The sequence below is a fragment of the Paralichthys olivaceus genome, chromosome 18 (assembly GCF_024713975.1).
Source record: "Paralichthys olivaceus isolate ysfri-2021 chromosome 18, ASM2471397v2, whole genome shotgun sequence".
NCBI classification, from domain to species: Eukaryota; Metazoa; Chordata; class Actinopteri; order Pleuronectiformes; family Paralichthyidae; genus Paralichthys; species Paralichthys olivaceus.
Genome location: NC_091110.1, coordinates 5220964 through 5247769, shown reverse-complemented (window position 1 = coordinate 5247769; position 26806 = coordinate 5220964). Strand labels below are relative to the sequence as shown.

The 26806-nt window shown below is 40.5% G+C and overlaps 2 protein-coding genes across 4 annotated transcripts; both read left to right on the top strand.

Moving 5' to 3' along the window:
• Positions 1-169: 169 nt before the first annotated feature.
• LOC109626048 (KN motif and ankyrin repeat domain-containing protein 1-like) lies at positions 170-8510 on the top strand. Its single transcript, XM_069514145.1, has 10 exons — positions 170-2404; positions 2822-2974; positions 3524-3632; positions 3725-3901; positions 4016-4103; positions 4935-5154; positions 6924-7066; positions 7310-7510; positions 7679-7777; positions 7869-8510. The coding sequence occupies exons 1-10, from the start codon at positions 301-303 to the stop codon at positions 7929-7931; spliced, it is 3357 nt and encodes a 1118-aa protein (XP_069370246.1). The 5' UTR covers positions 170-300; the 3' UTR covers positions 7932-8510.
• A 3899-nt stretch (positions 8511-12409) lies between these two features.
• LOC109626164 (probable global transcription activator SNF2L2) lies at positions 12410-21652 on the top strand. Of its 3 annotated transcripts, none has more exons than XM_069514089.1 (6): positions 12410-12893; positions 14538-14818; positions 15859-15964; positions 19179-19280; positions 19449-19593; positions 20571-21652. In XM_069514089.1, the coding sequence occupies exons 2-6, from the start codon at positions 14556-14558 to the stop codon at positions 20702-20704; spliced, it is 750 nt and encodes a 249-aa protein (XP_069370190.1). In that variant the 5' UTR covers positions 12410-12893; positions 14538-14555; the 3' UTR covers positions 20705-21652. The 3 variants fall into 3 exon arrangements, with proteins under 3 accessions (XP_069370190.1, XP_019937429.1, XP_019937431.1); XM_020081870.2 differs by having other exon boundaries at positions 12425-12893; positions 14589-14818; XM_020081872.2 differs by lacking the exon at positions 12410-12893 and adding an exon at positions 12945-13506 and having other exon boundaries at positions 14589-14818.
• Positions 21653-26806: the final 5154 nt, after the last annotated feature.

Here is a 26806-nt window from a genome sequence, read left to right as displayed (position 1 = left end):
ATTAAGCGGCTAAGCCTTAAGAGGCGGCCCAGAGTGGCTGTCAATAATGCAGAAAAAACGCAGAGTGGTGGTTCAACCAGCCAGTGGTGTTCTGAAGAATCCTTTTCATCATCAAGCACAGATGCTACAAGACAATTGGGTTTGTCTGCCACAACAAGAGGTCGACCACCACTTCCTCCTCCTCATGGTTCCTCCTTGGATAATAAGCTGATAAGGAATGAGGGACTAGAAAAGTCTCAAATACTTACTGAGTCAAAGCCTCAACCTACAGTAAGATCTCTAAAAAGACAAAGTCCTATTATGGAGACCCACAAGCACTTGGAGCAGGAGGTGACCAGCCAGCCTCCACCTCAGCTTCCACCTCAGCCCCAACCTCGGCGACGACTGGCCAGCTTTGGAGGGGTGAGCTCCCCTGGGTCACTCTCCCCCTTCACTGGCCTAGTGGCATATAATCAGAATAACTGTGGAAACAATTCTACTGGCAAAGGGAGTGATGTGAATGTTCACCTTAGCTCATCCCTTGGCACCAGAGGCAGCACAGGGAGCCTGAAATTTAGCCCACAGAGCTCTGGTAGGACAACTCCGGTTCCAAGTCTCGGCTCCATGCACCTGCAGCATGTCCGTGACCAGATGGTGGTAGCTCTGCAGAGGCTGAAGGAATTGGAAGAGCAGGTGAAAATCATCCCTATCCTCCAGGTAAAAATATCAGTTCTCCAGGAGGAAAAGAGGCAACTCGTCTCTCAGCTCAAGAACCAGAGTGACAATGAGGACATGAATGATGTGGTTTGGAGGAGAGCTGATAGCATGGAAAGGTCTGATATTGAGAACAAGGTCCATACAGAAGAGGGACACACAGTGCAGAGTGACCCAAACAACCTAAGTGAATTCAGGAAACTGACCAAAGAGATGCAGGCACTGGAAAGAACCCTCAAGGGTGGAGATTTGCAAGCCAGGCTAGGACAAGGCCATACATCTCCTCATGAAAAGGAAGTCCTAGTTGGAATTGATGAAGACATAAAACCTATAACTTTAAAAGAAAACAAATGTGTGTACACAAATCAGGTAGAGACCAGATCCATTGCAACAGAGGTGTCTGAAGTTCATCTTGGAATTTACAGTGAAAGAGAAGCAGAGCTTGATGCCCAGCAACTATTAATTGGTGCCCTGAAGGAGAGAATTTCATACTTGGAAGCAGAGTTGAAGGAATCCGCCCTCCAGACAGAGATGAGTCGGCTGAAGCTGGAGCTTCAGGTTGCAGGAGCTAGGAGCAGAGCTGATAAAGCATGTCTTGCTAAGCCATCCACTGTGAGCACAGGCATTGAAGCGAGGCCTCACACCACAAGCCAGGGAGTGGGTAATCACACAGAGGTCCGGGATACCAGCACAGGGGAGGCAACAGAGGTAAAGAGTGTGGGAGTAACATGTAGTGGACCTGAGGTGAAGAATGTTTGCACAGGACCAGATGTACCCATGAGCCACTGGGAGGTCAGAGAGCGAGTTGAGTCCAAAGAAAAGGGTGTGGGGACTCAGGTTTTAACAAACACACAGGGAGTTTTGACTGAGATACAGATGTGTGACGCAGAAACCAACACAGAGATACCAATGGAGATTTTGGGGTTAAAGAAAGGAAAGACTCTGTATCGTTCAGTGGCTTGCGGGGACTGTTCTGTTGATGTGATCATCTGTGAACCAAAGGACCTGGTTTCTGAAGGTATGGCCACAGATCCAATCAGAAGAGCTGAACTGGGAATCATGGCATCACCACTGACAGCTTCACAGCATACCAACACTGTATCCAGCTCAGTGTCTCGCTTTACCAACACCAGACATACCTTCAGCACAGACTCCAGCACTAATACTCTCCTCAGTACCCAAGACAAGCACACCAACACCGCTCAGACTTTTACCAGGGCTGTGTCTGTAGGGAACCGGGTCACAGACATCAAATGCACCCCAGAGACCCGTACAATTGGTGTCGGAACTGCAGATCTGGTAGGTAAAGGTCTCAAACAGACCAGAGACACTGGCGTTGGGTTCACAAACATCAATGAGAATTTCCTGGTTGGACTAAAAACCCGAAATATGGCCTCTGGACCATCTCATCTACCTGACCCTACCAAGACAAGAAGTATCGGTGTAGGAGAGGGGAGGATACAGGATTTTTCAGTTTCACGCAGTGCACCTGCCCAGAGTTTCCAGCAATCTTCACAGTCCCAGTGGGACCCTGAGCTTAACCATTACATAGAAAAGATGCAGAAGCTCCTCGGGGAGCATGGGAACCTGCTCACAGAGGACTGTTCAAAGCAGTACAGTCAAGGGAATGACAGCTCCAAGTGGTCCAGCATCAACAAAGCTGCAGCACGAGGAGAAACAGAAGTCCATCATTTAGATTCTCATGCACCAGGTAACCCTGCAGGGATTTGGTTCTAAAGATACCCTGTGGAGTTTTATTATGAACAAACACTCATACTTTCATTTAGTGTATCTCACCAAAGATCATTGTGGATAACCTTACAAATGTCTTCCTTCATAAACCATGTTCACAAACATTGTTTGCTGGTCCACTGCTAATTTTTTTGGTATCTGATTCTCATGAATCCACTTAAAGTGAAATAGCATGAAACCAATGTACATCAGTGACCTTGCTTAACTCTAACCAAAATTAGAAAATCCTTGTGCTTGCAAACACAATAGAAACCCACTTATTAAATAAAGTTCCATAACTCCACTAGGTATCTTTAATGGTTGTTCTCATGTAAGATACTGTAATGTCATGTCGGTACTGTTCAATAATGTTACCAATGTCCTCTTTCTTCCACAGTCAGCAGAGAGTTCCAGTCTCCATCTCATCTTTCAGTCCACTCTTCTAAATGTGAAAAAACAAACCCAGGAACCTGCCAACAGAGCGGTAATGAATCTGAGGTGAAAAGAATGATACAGCTGTTAGAGCAACAGGCATCCTCGGCCCTTCAAGGTAAACGTGTGTGTGGCAATGTGATGTAATTCCAAACAATTATGTTTCAATATAATCTTCATTAGAAATACAGCCAACATTCAGAGGATACAAAAACTCTCTGCAGAAGTTTAGTTTATGTTAAAAATATTCATTTTCCAGACCACTCCTGAGGCCCAGTTTATACTTGTGTTAGGTTTAAAGGAAGTGGCTGTCTTTGGCTTGGCGGGTTTAACTTTCTGAGGGATACACTTGCAATGTTTGGAATGATATCTGGTTTTGGAAGGCAGTTCATTCCACATAGCAGTTTGTGGCTGGGAGTCTAAAATTGAATGGGTTTGTAGGAGGAACTGGTGTCAGGAAGCTTTCTCCTTAAAAACGAGGCCTTCAGATTTGTAAGAAAGAATCAACAATATATCCTCACTAAGTCCTGTCAAGATTAACCTACAGTATTTGTATCTGTTTTATATTTATATGTATATGTGTATGTGTGTTGCATTTAATGAAATAGAGTTGTTAGGAGTTGTCTATGTTAAGATTCAGATGCATTGGTTTAATCTTTATTTCTAGACAGGTCAGCTAATTCTGGCGTGCAGCGGCCTGTGATAAAGAAACAGAATGGAGAACAAGGCTGCAGCAGTAACAGGCGGAGCATGAAGTTCATGAGGGTGACAGCAGGGTAAGTATCTGATGTCTAAACTAAGATTTTGCTGCTCAACACTTGGATGCGATACGATAGATATTTTTTCCGTGAATTAACTCTGCCCTTAGACTGGACCCAATGTTGTCTTACCAGCTCCCGGTCAGTGAGAAGGGTAACTCTGAGGAAGTGGAAAAGAGAGGAAACAAAAAGTTAAGGGAACCCTCTCAAGGTGGAACACAAGCAAGAAAGGGCAAAGGAGGCTCCAACAAGGGGGTGAAAGCGTCAAAGTCGCACACACAGCAGAGGTAATGTCAGAGTATTTAAGTTGCTTTTAATATTTTACTGTGTGACTGTAACTTTTGCGTTGCCTTCTCTCGTGGGAACTGACACTGTTCTCTGTGGCATTTTATTTTTCTTAGGTGTAAGTTAAGTGAAAAGATTTTTTCTGCTTGTCAAGCCTTAAAGATGCACCTGAATGATGACACAGCTTTACCCAGCAGGGAACTGGTATGTTTTGTTCTTAATATTCAGTGTGAGAGGTATTTATATATATGTGTTTGTGTTTGATTGGGTGTGTGCGTGTTTTTGCAAAGTGAGGACATTTTGACCTGTATTCACTTTTTTTCAGATTTGGTTTTAGGGTTATAATTAGGTTAGGGAAATGTTTAGGGTTAGGCATTTAGTTTGGGCGGTTAAGGCTGGGGTAAGGGGCAAAGGAATGTATTATGTCACTAAGATAGAAGTACAAACTATTCTGTGTGTGTTTTTACCACATTTAATGGTATGTCACAGATTGAGTGTGCGTGGGGAGATGATGGGACAGGGTGTGTTCAAGTTCTGTCATTCAGAAAGAAAGGAGTTCGGCATTCGAAACAAATAGCGCAGGAATGTGTCGACTCTGTAATTTTGGCCCGTGGCATTTTTCTTGAACATAGAAACAAATACATTTCACAGTGAAAGAGACGCCTCACTCTTATATTCATTTGGAGAGGCAGGAAGTTCAATAGTACAACAAAAAAGTCAAGATAAATCCTATGATGACACTTAAAAAAATGGAAAACACTCAACATTCTACAAAAATGTTTCCAGTGAAATGAAAACAGATTCTCAAGCCTCTTCCTTTATGATGTTGTTTTGTAGATTTTTATTGTGAGTTGTTTCTTTACGATGCTCTTCGTCTGAGTTCTGTCGCTCTCATCCCTGTAAAAGATATTCCTATCAATTTAAAGTCGAAATTGCTCTACACACTGTGACATATGGCTGCATCTTGCAAGGCGTTTATGAGGATGCATGAAAAACTATACACATATTTGAGTTTTTTATTCTGTCCCTCTGCAGCATAACTGCCTACAAACACTCCAGCAAGAGTGGTTCTCTGTGTCCAGCCACAAGTCGGCTGCTCCCGATGCTGTGGCAGACTACTTGTCAGCGTTCCGGGTCATTTCGCCTGCGGTATTGCAGCACATTGCTAATATGGTTGACGGCAATGGAAACACAGCCCTGCACTACAGCGTGTCTCACTCCAACTTTGGCATTGTCAAGAAACTGCTGGATGCAGGTACGGTGCAACTCAGGTCATCATGTATTTTAACTAAGTTCCTTATTTTTACTTTTTGTTGTTTTCTGTTCTCCTTGCTTTGAGAATTTCTTCTATTTCTCCACAGTTTGCTTTCAGCATAACCAAAGAAAGGTTAAGAGAAACTCATCCTGCTAGTATAAGTTTTAGAAATTCAAACAAGTCCTGTGCTTTTGAATTAAATATGATGATTACATAGCAGAGAAAGAAGCAAGGACACACAAATGTATAGATATAAGCATCCTGGTTCAATTCAGCATTACTATGCTTCTCAGTAGGAAAATAGGCCAACAATGAGTTGTGGATCATGTGGTCAAATTTGTAAGACTAATGAGTGAATACTTCCGAGGACAATATGCAAGCAGTAGAATACAATACACTATACACAACAGTAAATGAATAATGTTGCTCAAATGAAACCCTGGCCTCCTACAGGGTGAATAGAAAAAGTTTATTGTCGTTTACAAAACCAACCAAGTGAGATGTTTTCTTTTTCTATCAAAACTGTTTAAAAGGAAACACATGTTTTTGGTCTTGCTCATGAAGCAGCTTTTAAAATTTTTTATTGATCCTCATACGTCCCCGACAGCTGCGGCAGCACATGTTTGCGCACTGATCACATTGGATGAATCATTGTGGAGTGCTTCAACATATTCTCCAGCTGAGCATCAGCTTATAAGGGGACAAAAGTTGAATAGGAAGAACTGAGGAAATATATCCTCTCTGCCATTGTCTTAAAGCCTTGTTACTGCTTGAGGGGAGTTTTCTCTCTGTGGACAGGTGAAATAAAAACATGAAATCCAGAAAAACAATAAACATATTCAAACACTGAATTGTATCAAGAATGTATTTTTTAATTTAAGTAACTATTTGTCTAACTGTCCATGTCTGAGGACAAGAAAAGAAAAGAACCCTGTTGGTTTGAAGTGTGATGCTTTAGATTATGCACTGAGTGTGTGTGTTAGCAATTATGTGAAACTCAAGCACTCTTGAAATACATTCTTTGGAGAACTTTTAATTGCACAGTGGGAATGAAAGCTCAGTTATTTAAGGACACTTTGAGCGAGGTGAGAAAGTGTTTTCTACTGAGCAGAAGGTTCAGAATCATGGTGAAGGATGGTGCCTGTTTTGTTTTTCCACTGTGTGCCTCAAATGTATGTTATTGTTCTATATGTAACTCTGGTTACCTCCCACAGGCAGGGCCTAGCTGAGTTTTAGTTTGTATTTTAAACTGTGTTCATTCCCGATAATCAGCGGGGAAACAATTCAAATTTTAAATAATTCAATTTCAAGAATTCTAATGTCAGAGTTTGCTGTTTGTTAAATGGACAGCAGCTATGGACACCAGGGATGATGGGTAATATACACCATTTGGCGTGTTTTTTTTCAAGCAGGTGTGTCGCAACAGTGTAGGTAAAGCGAGCATTTGCCTTGGGCCCCCAAGCTGAGAGGGGGCCCCTAACAGCTGATCATGTTGGGCTGCTGTTGCTCAGCAAAACTAGCATGGTGCTGCTTTAAAGCATTGAGAGTGCTTCCATCTTCTGCCTCTTTTATATGTGACCTTTAATGTAGACCTATTCTATTTGACAATTTAGAAAGTAAATGTTCTCACCTGGGGTTTTCACCGTGGTAAAACTCAGTACTGTCAGTGTCCCTTGGATATGAGCCACACAAATGATAACACTTCTTTGCATCCTCTCCTTCCCTCTCTTGTGTTGTCTGCTGGGACCAACTGGCCACCACCACCACAGAGGTGTGTAACGTGAATCAGCAGAACAAAGCAGGCTACACCCCCATCATGCTGGCGGCACTCGCAGCTGTGGAGACTGCAGAGGACATGAGAGTTGTGGAGCAGCTCTTCACGAAGGGAGATGTCAACGCCAAGGCCAGCCAGGTGAGACAATCTGTTCTCAGGTGGTGTCCGTCTTGATGTGTCTCACCTATTATGCCCAGTATATCATTCAGTCATTAATAATTTATTAGTGGAAAGTTGTAGAAACTTGACAGCTTTGCCTGATCCACTGACAAAGAGATCTGAGGTCATACAGACAATTAATTAGGATTTGAAATGTTGGAGCTGGGTCGACTCAGCATCATTAACCCTGTGTTCTGTTTGACCCCTGCTGCTTTCGTGCAGGCCGGTCAGACAGCTCTCATGCTGGCGGTGAGCCACGGCAGAATGGGCGTGGTGCAGGCCCTCCTGTCGCAAGGGGCGGAGGTCAATCTCCAGGATGACGAGGGCTCCACCGCGCTGATGTGTGCGAGCGAGCATGGCCACGCTGACATTGTGAAACTCCTGTTGGCACAGGCAGACTGCGACGCCACCGTGACCGACGGTGTATGTGACTCACTGCCACAACTCACAGGCTCTGAATTACAAACAGAGACAGTAAACATTTCGATAAAGAATTTAAATTATGTCAAGAAAACAGAATCTTCTATGTAATTAAATATAAAGATATGCTCTTGCCCCCTGCAAATGTACAATATGATTTTATGTTTTCAGGATGAAAGCTCAGCCCTGTCCATCGCACTGGAGGCCGGACACCATGACATTGCAGTGCTGCTTTACGCTCATGCCAACTTCTCCAAAGGACAGACAGGGGTACGTGGCATTTTTACAGCACTTAAACTAAGTGGGCTATATATTCAGGTTGTTGTTTTACACTTTTTATTGTGTGTTTGTGTCTTTACAGGCCACCACTCATCACAGTGGAAAGTCTCTCTCCTCCTTTGGTGGCAGAAACAATTTTGAATAATGCAATTGCTTAAAGACTGAATGGATTCATGAGAGTCGTTTTCATGAGGCGATTCAGTATCAAAGCTTTTATATCAAACGTGAGGATTTTAACAGTGTCACTTTTAACCTCTGTCAGACGGATTCTTTAACATCATAATTCACCAGTTCAGAGGATACTAGTCAAAGTGTGGCTTAGTGTTATTATAATAGTACTCAGCAGCAGCTAATATATGCATGGCAGAGTATATTAGTTTGTATTAATAAAATATAACATAAAATGTTGGAACCTGCAGTTAATTGCTACATTCATTATTTCAAAAATATTCTTTATTCTTTGTAATTCACAATTTTTTTTGCAAATAATATTTATATTTCCAATATTTTATGACATAAGATACAAAATGTTTATTTGACAAAATATCTACATAGTAAGTAAAGACTTTTTATTGCAATGGAATAGATTTATTTGTATTTATGAACTGATGCCTATTTCTGTACTTTTTTACTAGAAGAATCATGATGCACAACGAATATTTTAATCATGTTAAACTTTGACATTTTTCCAATCATAAAACTATATGTAAGTACTTGAGACTTCAGCAGGGACCTTTGCTGAAATTAATGCAAAACACTGCTGATTATGTGCAAAGGAATATTTCAGCACTTTGGTAAATCGAAATAAATGAGAAGCTCAACACCAAGTAAAAACAGATCAGGAGACACAGGAAGTGGACCAAACCAAACCAAACTGAACAGAGGACCTGTTACAGTTGACTGGGAGGCCAGAGATGGGAGAAATTTCAGGGGTCATTGTACACAGGTGAAACATTCGGACAGGGGCACACAATCACAAGGAAAAGACGGAGAGTAAGTAAGAGACACAAGGAAAGTGGCTTCAAAATAAAACAGGAAATAAGACATGAGGGATAACAAAAAGTAGCAGATGCACAAGTAATATGAGATAAAGATTACGAAAAACAAATCCAATCCCATTAACACAAGAGTCGATGAGAAGAGTCTTTCAAAAACAACAGAAATAACAAAAAACAGTGACTGAGAACAAAATAGAGTCCTTAACTGGAGCAGATTCGTGACACACAAACCAGATGGAATAATAAGTGAGCTATAGAAAGTTTTGAAACATATAAAAATAGACGTAGACTCCTGGTCCAGAAAGTGAAGCCAATGCAGAACTCCCTGACTTCTGTATTATCTCAAACTACCAGCAGAGGGCGTTCCACTGATTTTCAAAGAAGACTGTTTGTATATAGAAGTCTATGATCCTAATTCTTACTTGATTTATAACATCAGTCTACGTCGAGTTCATAATCACAAAAGTTAGTTTCAAGTCTGACAGCATGACGTTCTTTTTATAAATTATGGTCACATTTAGAGTCAAACAGATGATAAAGCTCAGCATTAAGATACGGATAGTGTGTGATTGACAGCTAATAACATAAAATGGGTGAAGGTTACTGGTGGGCATGCAGTGTCCTAGCATAATAAAAAAAAATTCTCGTTTGTGAATGACGCGTTTGTCACCTGACTGTAAAACTTTTCTTTGCATTTGAATTAAATTTTTATTTGCAAATGTGAAATTCTGTGCAGTTGTTCATGAGTTACACATTCACAGTTTGTATCTATTAAGGTAATACACATTTTACACATGACTCAACAAAGGCGTGATTTAGGGTTGAACATTGGGGGGATTGATGTCAAATGGTATGGTTGGATACTGTCATAATGATGGTAAGAATATTTCTAAATTATGATTCCGTATACCACTGAATGATTGACGAACCTTTCTGGGTAATCAACTCTTCTTCACCCCATTTTCCAGTCTGGCAGACAGTAGTTTGATTCATCCCCTGACACCCAGCTCTCTGTTCTCTTCTGAAGCAGAAACTGCTCACCTCGCTATCTCCTCCACCTCATCAGATTTTGTTCTCTATGCTCATCCTGTTCCCCACTTTGTTTGACTATTGAAATTTTGTCTTTAGGTTCCTTTAAAAATGTTATCACATTTTCAGAAGACTGCCTTAAATGACCCAACATTGAAAATCACAATCATCTCCTTTCATTTTTGGACCAGTGCGAATTAAATCTTTGGATAATCAGTCACATCAGAGTGACTTGTGCCCTGGTAGTTTGGGCTCAGAGTTTGTTTGCAATAAATGTGGGACATCAATGGAATTCTGCATCAGCCCTGCAACTACAAGAGTTGCCATTGCTTAATTTTATATATAAGAACATTGATGGTTGAATAAATATGTGATAAGCTATAAATTATAAGAAATCCCAGAATAGGACATGGCCTATGTTTTTGAAGCATGTTCATTTTTCAGTTTGTCATCTCACATCAAGTTTTTGCAAAAATAACAGTATTGGAAATATGTTTTTAAATTGGTGAAAAAGACATTGATTCATGCTCACGTGATTTGTATCTGCAAAGATTTAAAAACTGATGTCTGGGTGCAGAAAGGAAGAAAGAAATCACCCATGAAATGACAGGGTGGACGAATTCGCACACTCACTCACAGCACATGTGACAAGGTGTCCCATTACTGCAAGCCTATGCTTGTGCGACTGAGAGCACTCTATGAGTCATTTCCCAGCAATAAAATGCAATGATATACAAGGTCCATCATCAAAATTTTTGCTGTTGCCATGGCAACGGGCAGCGGTTTTGAACGAGTGCTTCTTTAATCTGCTTTAATCCAGTCACTTCACTTCGGTCTGTTGTCGAAGCCGGAACTCCTCTGCGTGTCACAACTTCTCAGAATTGACTTTCACACGCAACATTTTGAAAAAATAAAGAATGTGGCTGTGAGGGTTTGATAAAGGAGAAATGATGATCTCACGCAGGTTTCAGTGTTAATGTTGCATGATATCCGCCTGCTAATGATAATATATATGATTTCATTTATTTGTGGCCCAGTCTTGTTTGTATGTGAGTGTCCCTGCAGTTTAAAGTTTAATGTAATTAGTGTTACAGTGGACAACCAATATCAGAAGTGAATTTATTCATTACAGCATACATCTCGGCAATTGTGTTAATATCAAAAATTATAGTTGCTGTTTACATAGCCTTTATTCACAAATCATTTGTCTCATAGGGGTTAACAAGGGGAGCTATGTCCGCCCTCAACTACAGTAAGAAAAAACTACCAAAAAACTTTTAATGGAAAAGTATGTAGAAACCTCAGAGAGAGTCAAAAGTGAGGGATCGCTCTCCCAGGACGGACAGCAGAAACACTAACCCTAACTATTTACAACTATCATGAGAAAAAACAGTATTTATACAAAAGAAAATGTCTGACAGAGAGGGACCAGCAATGACGATCGCAATGACAGAGGTACTGCTAATACTTGTAGTACATAAGATATAGTAGTAGACTGGCTGTTAGTTTAACGCTCTACATAAGATCTCAGCAGTAAGACAACACCACTCGGGCAGAATCCAACAATTAGGCTGACTGGACAGGGTCGCCACAATATCATAATAATATTGGAAAGGACGGAGAAATACTTGAAACAACGTTTCACTAGTCACTAGTGTATTTAAAGTGTTTGTTGCAAGCAGCTGAGTTGAGCAACAGTAAAGCTGTAAGAGTGACAAATCCATTCATGGCCCTGACCTGCAGCTAGAGGATTGTCTTAACTGCATGGCACTGCTGTGGATTGACTGTTACAACCATGTGTATCATGATTACCTCCACCAAGGAGAATGTGTTTTCACCCCAGTCAGTTTGTAAGCAACAAACAAAACACACTACATTTTGGTGTGGATCCAGGAATTGTTTTATCCCTTTGTAAGAGAAGCACTTTCACTGATCTGTAAGAGAGTATACCTAATTGCCCAATATCAGCTGGGATCTGTTCCAACTGCCCCTGAGACCCTCAAAGGGGTATAGATGACGGATGGATGGATGTTTAGGGGATGGATGTTTTTTGTTAAGGAGACTATTGGGCAATAGTGAAGTTATTTGTTTGTGACATTGTAGTTGAATTCAAGTCCGTGCAGCTCAGGTCCCTCAGTTTTATAGAAGTTTGTGCATTACACAGTTGTCTACGTCAATAAGAGTTTGACCTTACATTTGAAGAACAAGTTTTACTTCCACCCTGTTTTCTTGTGTAGGCCAACACTTAACTGTTGTGAGAGTTCTAACATTGCTTGCTTTTCCCCCCCAGAAGCATTTTGCACCACATGCTAGGGAAAAAAAACTGATTTACAGAAACCAGATGTGTCTGAATATGAGTCCAAATGAAAAAAAAAAAGGAAAGAAAAGTCCACTGTTTTAACAGCAACTGTTACAGCTCAGTGTTGCACAGATAATTTTTTTTTTGTTTCCTCTTGGCAGCATCAAGTGAAATCTGAGTGAATATTTATGCATTAATCACCATGCTGGAATTCTGGGTGGGTGGGAGGGTGGAGGGGCTGCACATGCAAACGTGCTCCCTCCACAGAGGAGCCATGAGTGCTGCTGCTGCTGCTGCTGCAGGCTGGAGTCATGTTTCCAACATCCCTCCTGCATGGGTTGACATGCAGGGCAGTGGTGAGGTGGGGTCTTTTAAAATGCAATGCAGAAATGAAATAAAAATCATGATGGGATAGACTACTTAAAAAAAAAATGGACCCGATAACTTTAACAGCAGGGGTAGGAAGAGGAGGGGAGAAAAAGCCCGTCTGGCAACAGTCGATATTAAAAACATGCAGAGGGAGAGCAGCTCGGGGCCTTCCAGAGTCAGGAAAAAGACGTCGGGGAGCTGCAGACAGGAGATGGGCACGGCGCTCGTGTTTCCCCCCAGCCCATTGATTTGTATATGAAAACATAGCGCTTTTATTCTCCCCCCGTCTGGGCTCTCGCTCCTGAGTGATCAGCTGATGAAGAGACTCGCAGCTCGCCGCTATGCTGGTTTGCTAATTCTCTCCCCCGCCGCCGCAGCCGATCCTGGGAGCCCGCCCGCAGACTGCGCTCAGGTAAAAAGCCTCATCCGCACCTCCTCCATCCATGTCCGCCCGCCTGTCTCCTGCCCGGGCTCCGCGTTCAGCCAGGCTACATCGCATGGGAAGAGACGGATGAAGCGTGTGCGTGTGAGCGCGTGTGCAGGGGAAGAGAGTGGGTTGTCTAGTGTGTGTGTGTGTGTGTGTGTGTGTGTGTGTGTGTGCGAGCAGGGGGGGGTCGAGAGAGGGAGTGTGTAGGTGTGTGTTGTAACAGATGAGAGGGAATCTTTGCCAGATTAGTCAGGGAAGAGGCAGGCTTGTTGTAGGAGATATAGCACAGGCATGGAGCATCACATGCACACACACACACACACACACACAAGTGACACCCTTCCTTTCTCACACACACACGCGCACACACACACACACACATCACAGTCAATCAGGCAGCTCTCAGCTGTGTTATACATCTTTGAGGATTACCCTCTATCCCTCCAGTATTCCTCTGCAGCCCCTCTAGCGAGGGAGCAGCGGGGCACTCAAAGCCTCCATTTGAGCCGAGCGATGATGAGCAGGATTTCCATTGTTGCCTCTCCAGTGTTGTTGTGTTGTGTCCTCTAACTCTGCTCTCTGCCATGTCTTCTTTCTGGTTGGTGGGAAGTGTACAGGCATGCATGTTTCTGGAGGGATGACATTGGCTTTTATAGTGTTTTCTTCAGTGTGTGCAGAATCTCACATTTCAGGATGCTTTCATCTCTTGTCCTTGAGACATGCATGTTCATAAGTGCATGCACTGTTAGGGTGAGAAAGCTGCTGCTGCTGCTGTGTGTGTGTGTGTGTGTGCGATGCATCAATATTCTGTTTGGATTGGACAGCATGCCTCTGCTATCTGCTTCCCCTTTTCCTCAGATGCTGTTCTCGCTGCATGCATACTCATATTTCCGGCCTCTAATTGCCTTTGTGGAAAACACTGTGGTTGCTGCAGATTGTTTTTTTTTTTTTAGAAAAGGAGCGATGATGAAATGGTCGGAGATATCACAGGATGCAGCAGGCACCCTCGCTGAAATCCACGCTGCTAAAATCATGTTTCCACTCTCATATTAGTGCACGAACGCAACTGCACACTCGGAAAATGTGGATGGATTAATACATATTGCATTATGAGCACTTTTAAACTCAGAACATGGCTTCTTCAAATGTATTCACATCTATTGTGCATTTTAAAAAGCAACAACAATGTTCCTCCCCTTGATAATCATCTGACATCAAAGCCTCCAGATAAAATAATCTGTCCTAAATTTGCAGACACAGCGCAGAATTGTAATGAATAAATAAACCATCTTTCATTTGAATACAGAACCACTTTAATAATTCCGAATGATGATAATCCAGATTGTAAGTGCTGCAAGGTTTTTAATTTGGATTCTTTAGCTTGATATGTAAGATGCTTCAGGTTTCTGTCTTTGAAAACAGACACTGTGTCTGGAACATAAAAAGTTAATTAATGAATAGAAATATAAATGTTGATAGAATTTAGTAACAGTTCTTCTTTTCTCCTATTCGTCAAACTGAAGTATGACCTGAACTACAGAGGGACAACATTACAGGCTTTTGTCTGCACATGCATGTTTTCTCTATTTCCCATACTACGTTTCACACACCTTACTCTGCCCTCATAAGTTTCTTTGAGTTTATTAGATGTCCCCCACCCATCGCTCCCTCTTCCTGCAGCCTGAGGCAGGAGAGAACGGTTCGCTGGAGAACATGGAAGAGGACATCAGCCTAAAGAAGCGTAAAGGTGATCACCATGGGGAGAGAGTGCTGCAGGGGGCGCAGGAAACCGGCGAGAAGGTGAAAAGGAAGCGAGGGCGCCCACCAGCAGAGAAGCTGCCTCCGAATCCACCTGAGCTCACCAGAACACTGAACACGCTGGTCGATATGGTGATCAACTACAAGGACGGGTGAGCGCTTGATAATCTGTGGGGTGTTTCATGGCACTTTGACCCAACTGTGAACACTGTCAGTCTGACTGTAGCTGAGGGAAGAACCTGCTTTGCTTTTACAGAAATCTTTACAAAGTCGTAATCACAGAAAGATTCTTCAGTCCTTGTTTGTCATAGTTTCCAAACAAAGTCAATAATGATCTCACGGGGAGACATCAGACTATTTCTTATAAACATGAATTCATTGGGCGGCTGTGGCAAGACACTGAACCCCCAAGAAAAAGTGATGCATATGGACGAGCTGTATGAATGTTTGTGTGAATGTGACTAATACACCCACACACAAATATACATATATAATTTGGATTATTATAAGATTATTTTATGGCCATAAAACACTGAAGAAAATTAAATGTATCCATTAAATAAATCCAATTTTGACTTAAGTCATTCACACAAATTTGTACAGATGTTTGCTGTGAGCCGTTCACATCGACTGTGTGTGTGTGTCTGTGTCTGCTTAGTTCTGCTGATTTGAGAACCTACACAAAAGTTTGATTATTTTCTGTTATCTTCCTCTGAACATCAATGAAGTAATGTAACATTCATAAAGCTGGTGGCGGCACACAGATTTTTTGTTCAACTTGAAGTTGAAACCTATTTAGCTTGTGTGCTCACGTCTCTGAATCTCACCTCATCTCCTGTCTGAACACATACACATATATTACCTGTTCCTCCTCCTATGGGTGAATGTATATTAGCTTGTTGGGATTATAGTAAATAACCTTCAAAACAGAGCAGGCATTTCATCTATTTCATTTTCGAGCTGTTGCAGTGGCTGTTCAAACATCATCTCACTCCAAGTGCTGCAACAATGAGCTCAGGATTGAGTTACTTTACATTTCTTGTTGTGCCAATAATCACAATTTAAAGGTTGTTTGAAAGATTTTGAGCACTATGTAGTTATCTAGGGATAAGAATATATATATAGTGGCATAATCCTTAAAATGGTCTCTTGATAAAACAAGATTGAGTGATCTATCACATTGTGCTTCCAGGTTGGGTCGGCAGATCAGTAAAGGCTTTGTGCAGCTTCCCTCCCGGAAGGAGGCGCCTGAGTACTACGAGCTGATCCGGAAGCCTGTGGACTTCAGAAGGATCAGGGTACGTGTTGGTGAATATCCTCAGAACTCACTTACAGATGTCAGTGTTATCTTATCTGCTGAGATAAATCCAAATATCGTTGAGATGAAACTCCAACAGATAAATGAAACATGTCTGTATCAGACATCCCAGTGCGTCTTACAGTAAAGAGTAGTTGATCCAAATAGATCCAAATAGTGCTTAGATACAGTGCGATGTCAAATAGTACCATGGTCAAAAACAATTCACATCACTGAATGACTTTGGAATCTCTCTGTTCATTTTCAATTTCCAAGTAGTATTATCAAGAGCGTGAGAAGCGAACTACATCCAATCACAGCAATGAGACATGTGATGAGGCACACAGTAAGAATTTCAACTTTGAACTATGAAGGACAGAGCGCCAGAGACATGTAAATAGACTCTTATCTGATATACCAGTTTGTTTAATGCTGTCGCGATAGCAGATTCACATCAGGGCCAGCCAATTTCCTTGTGAACAAACTTTTCAAATGTGCATTATTTAAGATATATGCTTGTGATTGACTGGTCTGAATGGGAAGACACATTTGCAAGAGCAAATAAACATGAACCTGCTGATTGGTCCAGCCAAATGTATAATATACGTGATATGTGTATCAGTTTGAAACACCTTGAAAGTATTGTTAGCACTGACACCTTCATTTTTTTTCATATTTATGTTAACGTTGTCTGAGATTTACAGTTTGAACATAAACATGAAAATGTTACATTGTAACATTTAAAACAAGATTACACAGCTATTTGTGAAAAATGTGCCATAAGTGAAAAGTTCAAGTTATAAGATGCATCCAAAATTTAAAAAGAATTACTTTTACATAGACAGTAATTTTTTGTTGATGAAGGGACATGACATTTGATAGAAGTGGCCTTTTTGGTAATATTACATCAACCTCATGGAAGAGGGAAAAAAAACAGTTGAGGGATCACAAAAGTCCTCTGGAAACAGATGGTCAACTTCATCCTCAGGAATGTTTTCACAATATTCTTGAGAATATATTTTTTCAGACCAACATTGCTTCCAGAACCGAGCTGTTACTAAGGCTGAAAAGAAGACTGTGGCTCCACTTACTGACAGAATGAATAAAAATAAAGTATGACACACACAGACAACAACAGTTTCCAAGCCAACACATTTGAATGACACATACAAAAATAAAGCTAATGTGTTCCTCTGTACTTGGTAGCGTCAAATCAGGTTTTGAGTTGAGCCCATTTGTGGTAAGTGGCATAACGTTATCTGTCAAATCAAAGTTACGTAAACGAGCGAGGCTTCATGTAACAGGCTGCGGAAAAATTGAGATGTACACGTGGGATTGACTCGAACATCAGAGGGTTTAGAGAAAAACTCTTGAGAAGATTGAGAAATAGATTAAATCATCAATTCACTGTCATCTCACTGGAAACCAGTGAAATATATGTAACAGGTGGGTGAGGTGGTTTCTTGTCAAAAATTGAAGTAAATAATACGTTTCATAAAAAGGTCCAGTGTGTAAGATTTAGGTGAAAGGGATCAATTAGCAGAAATTTAATGTAGAATAATGTTTTCACTAGTTCGTTTCATCTAAATTGTATGAATTGTAGTTTTCTTTACCCCAGAAAAGGCTCTTTATATTTAAATACTTAATATTTACATCCAGGACCCTCTATATGGAGGCCGCCCTGTTTTTTTACATTAGTCCAGACTGGACCAACTAAACACCTCTTGAGTTTCCATGATAACTGAAGGCTTCCACAGTTTCTCTTTCATGTTTGAAGGAAAGGTGAGGTGAGGGGTGTTCAGTTGCAGCATGCAACTTCAACACTAGATATCACAAAATTCTACACACTGTACCTTTAAAGGGGGCTGTTATGTCTTATTTTCTGTCAGTTTAAGTGTCACATGTCCCACAAAGTTTCACATAATGAAATCCCTGTTAATCAGGTATTCGAGTGCTCATTTCCCAACAGTTATTTGTACTCCTGCTACAAGCTGATGTCAGCTCATCATGGATTTCTCAACATGGTCCTCAGCTCCGTAAACCATCTACAGGAAGTGTTTTATAGGAATTACCTGTACTGAAACATACAAATAAAAAACAGTAGGTTTGTTACGCAGTCATTTGCCGACAGCAGAATAATTAGTAACATTAGTTTTTGTATTTCCTGATGTTAGCTCCAAACAGACATTTTCCACTCCAGCCTTCCTCCCACTTGTAGAATAGTGCACAGCTCAGGCCTCAGTATTCTATCCGGACCGTGCACTAGACAAAAATGATCCGAACCATAACCAGACAGGCATTCAGTTTTTAATGTCCAAACGCCACCTGAGCCAAATATTTTCCCCAATTACACAATTACAGGCATGTGCAGCGAAAAATAATCAAGTAGTGAGCCCAGGCAATGTAACAGAACCCAACTCGAACCTGAACATCTTGTAAAATGTTTTGTCCGAACCCCGTCCGACTCAAGTCCTGTATCCACACCCAGAGTACAGAATAAATCCACAGTTATATTACTCACTAGGCAGGAAATGTTTGTAATATTTACCGAACATAGACAAACTGCTGTATTCTTTGCTGCTGTGGATGTTCGTGCTGCCCATTCTCATAGTCTGATTGGATTTATGCTCGAACATGAAGGATGTTTGGCCTCATTTCAGTCAGACGTTCAGCTGAGAGGATCCATACCAGGCAGTTTAAGATAAATAATTTGTTTCTCTGAACTGTGAATCTTGCAAAGCCACTCTGGCGGAATAAAAACATAGAGCTGGATATTAGCATAATAGATCCCCTTTAACCTGTTCTCCTTCAGCAGAGGACAAATGATTTGAAATCTGATCACACATTGTAATTATTGAGTTTTAGAGTTGCTGCTAGAAGAGGTTATTTTCCTCACAGACAGAGGAAGGCTAGCAGTTACCCCTGCTTCCATTCTTTATGCTAAGCTAAGCTTATACGTGTAAAGAAATTATAACTGTCATCTGAACTCTTTCACTCACAATGAAAGGAAGAAAAAAAAAATTCCTAAAATATACTTGATGATGGGATGCTCAGTTAATACGAGTAACCTGTGTGCAACCTTTTCAGGCTTGTATTGTGGGATGTAAATTATATTTGATTTTACCTTCTAATACCTTACTGTAATAAACGACATGTCAACACAGCTTTGTTGCAATGACCGCATTAAGATTTGATACTGACCCTCTGCTTCACAGGAACGTGTGCGCAATCACAAGTACAGAAGTGTGGGGGATTTGGAGAAGGATATTTTCCTCCTGTGTCACAATGCTCAGACTTATAACCTGGAAGGATCTCAGGTGAACGCAGAGGGATTCTTTCATTTGAAAGAAACAGTTTTCTTTTCTTTTATTTATTTGTTTCTTCTCAATTGTTGTAATCTTGTAATGGTTTGAATCTCGATACAACTCTGATTACCTGTGTGTGTGTGTGTGTGTGTGTGTGTGTGTGTGTGTTTGCCACTGCAGATCTATGAAGATTCAATTGTCATTAAGTCCGTTTTTGAGAGCGCGAGACAGAGAATTGTCACAGACGAGGAGCAGAAAGAGACGGTTAGCACTAGTCACAGTGATAATGGCGGCAGAGCTGAAGACCAGTTTGTTCCATCAGCAGGTGAGACGTGAAACACATACATGAGGAGGGGGTGAAAAGACAACGAGGAAAAACTAGTATAAAGACAGCCAGTTGGGGGGGTTTGATGATGCATGACAGACTCAAAAATAAAAAAACTAAATAAAACAAACATCTTTCCGTGAAAAGCAGCGTCATACACACAGGCGAAGATATTTGCTGACGTCAGGGTCTTGTCAGGAAAATCACGTGATCTCTGCAGCGGAGTTAATACGTCACTTCCTGCCTCTGCCTGCTGCACACGGCTGCTCCACCTCTGGCCTGAATAATGTGGAGGATGTGTTGCTGTTGTGAAGGCGTCACTGCAGTGAACCTTCCGCTGTGTTGTGCATGTGTGAAAGGCATTTCATATCTGAAAACGTCCTCTGCCTGCATGAGGAACTTGTATCTCATCTTATCGGCTTCATGCATGTATTGTTAAGGGCCCAGGGAAGTGCCGTGTCAAATTTGGTGCAATTGGGACAAAAAAACGTTGACTAAATGTTTGAATAAACAGACGATCAGTGGTGGCTGGGACTCGTCGACATAAATGAATTTGCTTATCAAGACAACATAGCATTTGTGATGACAACTTAGGGATTCTGAAGTAGAGTCGAGCTTCACCGAACTTTGAATAAACAGGTGAACAGCTCTTTGCCGGCACGGTTCTGTGAGTCTCGCCACTGGTCCTCATCTGACATGGTTTAATTACTGCAGGTCACTTTAGGAGTTTTAGACAGAAAGCTGTAACCAGCATTACCACAAGACAAAGAGACCATTCCAAACAGGATCAGCCACTGCACTAGTCAGTGAAAATATGAAAAAATACTATCTCGCCCTCCTGATCCTCCTGGGCACCTCCCCAAACTCGGACCACTTTGTGATTATCAGTCCAGCCGTTTTTGTAAAATCTTTCTACAAAACCAACAAACACAGTGGTTTTACCTGAAAGTAATTGTATTTTCTCTTTTGCTCACCAGTGAAACCACTACCAGTCCAGCTAAAGAAGGGGACTAAGGAGGAGAGAAGCAGAAATACATTGGCCAAGAGGCTTCACAGTGATTTAGACAGCGATGAGGATCTAGAGGATAACACCACAAAGGATGAAGGGTGAACTGAAAGGCCTCAAATGGTCAATTTTTTGTATTCTTCTTCATGTCTATTCACTGCCACATCCCCTTTCATTGGTTTCCTCATTTTTAAGCAAAATAAAGGTCTTTGAGAATAAAACAGAAGGGGCCACTCAAAGAGAGCCACTTGTGGAATACTGCTTTTTTCATTCAGATGACTCACGCCACTCAATCAAGTCTTGCTGCACTTGGTGCTGTTCCTTTAATTTAGCTAGTATTTTTACAGTAATTATGATTTCCATTTTATCTGCCTTAGTCCCTGTGATTGCTTCTGCAGATATTATGTAAAACACCAGTTTCACTGACTGTTTTTAATCGGTATATTTGATTGTATGAAAAGCCTTCATATGTCTTGGAGCATGATTTGTATATCTCTCCTGAAACCGAGATCCTCCAGAGCAGCACCCGCTGAAGACGATGTTGATGGGCGGGAGAACCGAAGCCCGGGAAGGTCTTTTTAAAGACAATGAGAACAAACGAACACTGCGAGTGTGTTTAAAAATCTCTGAATGTGATTCGAGATGATACATCTTTGATTAATAATAATAAACACACAGTGGACGTATGAAGACAAAGAGACTTGATGGTACGCCTTTTGTCTGCTTCTGATGCTTGATGGAATCTGTTTGGGTCTAATCAAGGGAACTCAAGTTGAACATTTGTATCCCTTGTGCTACAGTATATTCACATATTGTACAGTCTGTGAAAAGTACGTCGAAACTCTATTGCTTTTCATTTACTCTCCTAGTTGGGGAGGACAGAAGACGTTGTTGTTAAGACAATCCCTGCAAACATGTATCACTTAAACACTTGGGAAATAAATTTTACCAAAAAGTCCCTCTGGTTTGTAATCACTGTTGATGCAGCAATTTTATAAACCAGAAAAGGGGGGATGTGTTTATCAGATGATAAATAAAATCTTGTGTTCTGTTCTCGCAGGTTCAGTTTGAATATATCATTTGTTGATCCTGTATATCATGTAAACGTAATGAGCCAATAGGTGGTGCAAGAGAGCTGTGTACATTTGAGTCTATAATTATTTAATGTGGCAGTATTTTACAGGAATATATAAAAGATAACACCCAAAACATTGGCCCATAATTATTAATCAAATAAGAAGTGCACTTAAAAAAGCGTTAAAGTACCGACTGATCTTAATTATCTGCAGGTGAAGGATAAGAAACTTTTATCAAGTGACTTACAACTAAGTGCAAAAGTAACTTTTAACAGCAACTCTCAAGTGATGATGACGTAATTATGGAACTTAACTAATTCATCAATCTCACTTTATAATATTAATTGATAAACAGAGATTAAATAATAGGTAATGACAGCAGACAATGAAGATAAATAGAAAGTGATTGTAGGTTTCTTCACACCTCTGATGAATATCAACAAAATGAAAAGGCTACTCACACTGCTGCGATCAATGTGTTTTTATTTGAAAAAAGAAGAGGCTTGAATGGAACAGTAGATTATGATTATTAACCTAATAAGCATATGTATTATGCAGATTTTTATTTCATCCAAAGTCCAAAGTTTGATGAATAGTAATTGGGAGCTGTGACACAAAGCACTGTTTCCACAAATGATTGAGTGTTTTGACAATGGCAATACATGGATTCCTCATTTATAATTCATATCACCACCTTTATGTGACCATTGTGTACCATGTTCTTTTTGCAGAACAGTTTTATACAGAAAGGATTTATACACAGGAATACCTCACAATGTGTCCTCATACACGCAATGCGTATATGCATACATTTTGATGATCATCTCTCCCATAAGTGTCAATCATAGCCTCCACCATATATTTGCTTTTTACATCATGTGACACGAGGGCCCATCTGTGGCAATGTCACAGCCAATTTGTGCCCACCTGGCTATATACTGACGGCTATAATTTGCGTCAGAGTCTGCATGGCAACAATCCAATCAGGACGGATTGAATGTGTGACATATGGAAAACACAGATGCCTTTGCAGATTCACGTGCAAAAGCTTTCAAGGAAAAATGAAACCAGAGTCACGTTGGCGGGGTACTGGGTAAGAGTTCAAAATGAAATCCCAGGGCTCCTCCCCTGTTTTATCAGCATGCGAGCTTATTTTCTGCAAGTAATTAATGATGAATTAGAACAGGCAAGGTTAAGAGTTTGTACTGAGAAATGCAAAGATCTCAGTCCCATTGGATTGTATCCGTTATTCATTCATTCGTTCGTTATTCATTCATTTATTCATTCTCACCGAAAAAAGCCAGTGTGTATATTTCCAAAATGTTGAACTATTCCTTTAAAGCTGTAAGTATTATTGACCACTAGGGGACAAAATGTTTCAAAACAGACATCATTGTCCTCAGGCTGCTCCTTAAACCTACAAAAACACATATCCATCCTCTTGGATCTAATCAATTTAGGGTATTCAAAACCTGGGTAAGGGCAGCATAAGAATAAGGTCATCCTTTTATGACCCTGACGCCGGCGTTAAAATGAGGAAAGTGGAGCATCTTCTTAACGTTAAGTTTCCCACATAACAAAATACTTTTCAGCCTCAGATTAATATAAGTGTGTTAACTTTGACAAGATTGAGATAGAAACTGAGTCTTTTCTGAAGAGAGAACCACACACACGTGGAGAAATTGTGTCTTTTGTGGATTAGGAAATGTTTTGTCATGGTCGACTTCAAGATTTTACTTATTCGGACGACTCTAACAGTATCATGACTTTCTTCTCACAACATTATTGCCTTCTGTTTTAGATGTATTTGTTTCTCAAGGTTTTCAGAGCATGTAAGAGAGTAACTTCCCTCAGTTTTATGTTGGCGAATCGCCCGTCTAGATTCAACCATATGAGCTGGAAAAGAAAAAAGTTAATTATCTTTTCAATTTGCAGATTGTGCAATGTTTCACATTTCAAGGAGTTATTTGCGTCAATGATGTTTATGCAGGAGCTTCAGACTGCTCAGAGACCCACAAATCTGAGGGCATCTGTGGGCAGGGGTGAGTGTTGTGTGCTTGAATTACAGTTCAAAGTCAATCTCTTGTGAATTCTTATGATTGAAATTCATTGAAACTATACATACAGTATCTAAGCATTATTTGATTCACTTCCAGGCTTACAGCTTAAACTATAAACAATATGCTTATCTGAATGTCATGATAACAGTAAAGGGCAATGGCAGTACAAAAATCAGGACCTTACACTTATTTAAACAGCGCATACGTCAAAAATGATTTGGGCAGTGTTGGGACTACATATTATAAGTGAACACTGTGATGTCACCAAAAACAGATAAAAACCTAATGTTTTTCTATTATTTATAAACTTAAAATTGATATGTGTCCTTATTTTTTTGTTATAGATAAAAAAAGTACCTTCTGTTGTGGAAGATTCACCATATACAGTATGATCCTGTCACTCTAACGTTCACTGACGCAGGAAAGCTGACACCACATAAACACCACATAAACACAAAAGGTGTTAGTCTGCTGCCTAGAGATTTGATAAACATGGAGGAAATGACAGCTGAGATTCACTGGTGACATTTTGATCATTGCTGCAGTGTGGACAGCTCTCTCTGGAGTCTGGAGGTCAGAGAATCCTTGAGTTTACCACTAGTCAGGTTTTGCCTGCTCACAACAACTTTGTTCACCAAGTAATGGGTGGACTGCCAAAATAACTTTGGTTATGTGCTAACTCTTCCTAACCATGACGTTAGCATTTTTGTTTTTTATTAGAATCTGTTTGTGGGTTGAAAGGCATGGGGAAAATATTCCAGAATTTAAAAATGTAGACCAGCAAAACATAGGCAGCAATAAACAGAACTTGAGACGAAATGACATCGAAGACTGAGGAGCTCAGAGACTAAATACACAAGGGAGGTAATTGGGCTCAGGTGAATCACATTAGGGTGGCGCAGATAATCCCAAAAGCGGGAAACTAGACAATGACAGGAAGTAAAGAAAGAAAACAAACACGAGGACCAAGCTAAAAACCCCATATACAACAAAACCAACTGAAGTATATCAAAAGACATATGAAAACCCCAAAAAATGAATTACAGGGTCAAACCAAAGGAGTTCAAAAAGTCTTTGCAATGTCCTCACAGGATCAGATGGGTAACAGATAGCTTGCCAAGAAATTCAGTAACTCCCTAGGAAGTGAACATTATCAGTAATCATGTAAAATAGATGATGATAACCTGACTTTCTCTGAAGTTTATTGTTCCGAGACCAACCATTCAGCTGTTGGATAAGTTTCCCTGAAATTTAGTACAAAATGTCATGCTCCCCTTAAGGCTGCTGCATAAGTGGGCACGAGTTTAGACCAGATTTGCTCCTTCCGACAATTGCAGGGTGTTCCTGAATGAAGGTCACTCGGTGCCGATTATAAACATGAATAATTCAGAATGGGGTTACAAAATAATCTTTTGTTATAGAGCCACCCCAATGTCAAATTGTAAACATCAAATATGTTTGATATGTATGATAATTGGCTCATTTCAGGGTTGTTTCCTTTGGAAGTCTACCGAAACCGAAAATAGACAGTCTTCAGAAGATTTGCTTTACGATCTTGTCCCAGCATCATTAACAGCTTTGAACTACTGTACATACTGCAGCCCAGCAACCTATAGCTAGCTCATTAGCTTCGTCACTGGAGCTCAATGAATCGTGGCATAAGTTGACCTTAGTAGGATTCATCAATTGGAGCATTCATTGCTCAGGAAGAAGCATTTGAAGGAGCCTTCGAAAATAGGACAGCCAAGCCGTGCTGCCATGACACAATCAGTCTTTAAATTCAGTTTTACCTTAGACCTCAGAAAGAGTGGTGGTTGCTATAGTAACAACGATAACACAAACAGTCTTTGTTTTCTTCAGTGGCAACATTTGTATCTGAATTGCAACCCATTAGTTCCCTGTATATCTAAATTCAAATCCCATATCAATCACCAGGACGCTCATGAGAATACCACTCATCAACATGTCTAAGTGATCCAAATTCAATATAAATTGTCATCATCATTTTGTTCAGTCAAAGTCAATTTTCTGCAGTTCCCTAGGTATAATAGGATCATGAAAACCAAACCTAATCAATTTACAGTATTGAGATATGGTCCTTAAGGTTTAATGAAGTGCTGAGTCTCAGAAGTTAAAGCTACTCACAGATGTGTAAAGATTAACAAAGTCCTTAGTGCGGGGTAGCTAAAAGGCAAGGGCTCTCCCAGGGGCACGTGTGTGGTCTTGATGAAAATCCCACATTAAATGTCACGTAAACTTAATGGAAGACCACAGATAGAGATATTGCTGAAGTAGACACTCTAATGGCTTTTGGAGATTAGTGTTTCCAGAAGCCTACTTTAATCTGTTGAGATGACAATCCATTTTCTTTTTACCCACAGGACACAGATAGTGTCGTCCATGTTTATTGTGGCCTCCACTAATCCAGGTGGTCCCATTTTATCTGATTGCTCTGATATCAACAATAGCTAATGTCAACATCAAACTTTATTTTATATTTCACAAGTTGGGTCGTTTTGAATTTGTCATCATTCGTCACATTTTCCTTTATTTTTCCCTTTTGCAAGTTCTTCCCTGGTGGACTGAATAAAAAGTAGTTCATTTTCTTAATTACATGAAAGGTTGTATAAATACATACACCAACTGTGCTATTAACTGCCACCTAGATATAAATGGTATTCATTGGTTTGTTTTAATTAAAATACTCTTAATAGGCTATAATGTTCTACTTGCAGTACATTACTGCATTTGGTTGTGTTGTAAGCATTTGCAACATATTTGAACTTTTCACAGTTTTTTGTGCCTAAATCTAGGGACAATTCAGGATGGACGATTTTATTATTTTCAGTTTTTAAATTACAGTAGTAACATTACAGGCACTTGAGTATTTATAAGCATTTAACATAGTACTGCTGGGTAACTGCTACTTTTTTGGACTTATAACCTAAGCTGATTATAGTAACAGGTATTGCCAATGAAACCAAAAGCCGATTACAGCTTGTAGAGATCCACAAATGCATCAATGACCAAGTTGAACACAATGAATGTGGGAACAGTATTTTTAGTCAGTC

Bases quoted from the DNA above. Each gene is read 5' to 3' on its own strand.
- LOC109626048 (XM_069514145.1), top strand. From the start codon at position 301: ATGGAGACCCACAAGCACTTGGAGCAGGAGGTGACCAGCCAGCCTCCA. The intron at 3,633-3,724 runs GTAAGTATCTGA...CTCTGCCCTTAG, and splicing joins TTCATGAGGGTGACAGCAGG to ACTGGACCCAATGTTGTCTT. The intron at 7,067-7,309 runs GTGAGACAATCT...GCTTTCGTGCAG, and splicing joins TCAACGCCAAGGCCAGCCAG to GCCGGTCAGACAGCTCTCAT.
- LOC109626164 (XM_020081870.2), top strand. From the start codon at position 12,798: ATGAAGAGACTCGCAGCTCGCCGCTATGCTGGTTTGCTAATTCTCTCC. The intron at 14,819-15,858 runs GTGAGCGCTTGA...TTGTGCTTCCAG, and splicing joins GTGATCAACTACAAGGACGG to GTTGGGTCGGCAGATCAGTA. The intron at 15,965-19,178 runs GTACGTGTTGGT...TCTGCTTCACAG, and splicing joins TGGACTTCAGAAGGATCAGG to GAACGTGTGCGCAATCACAA.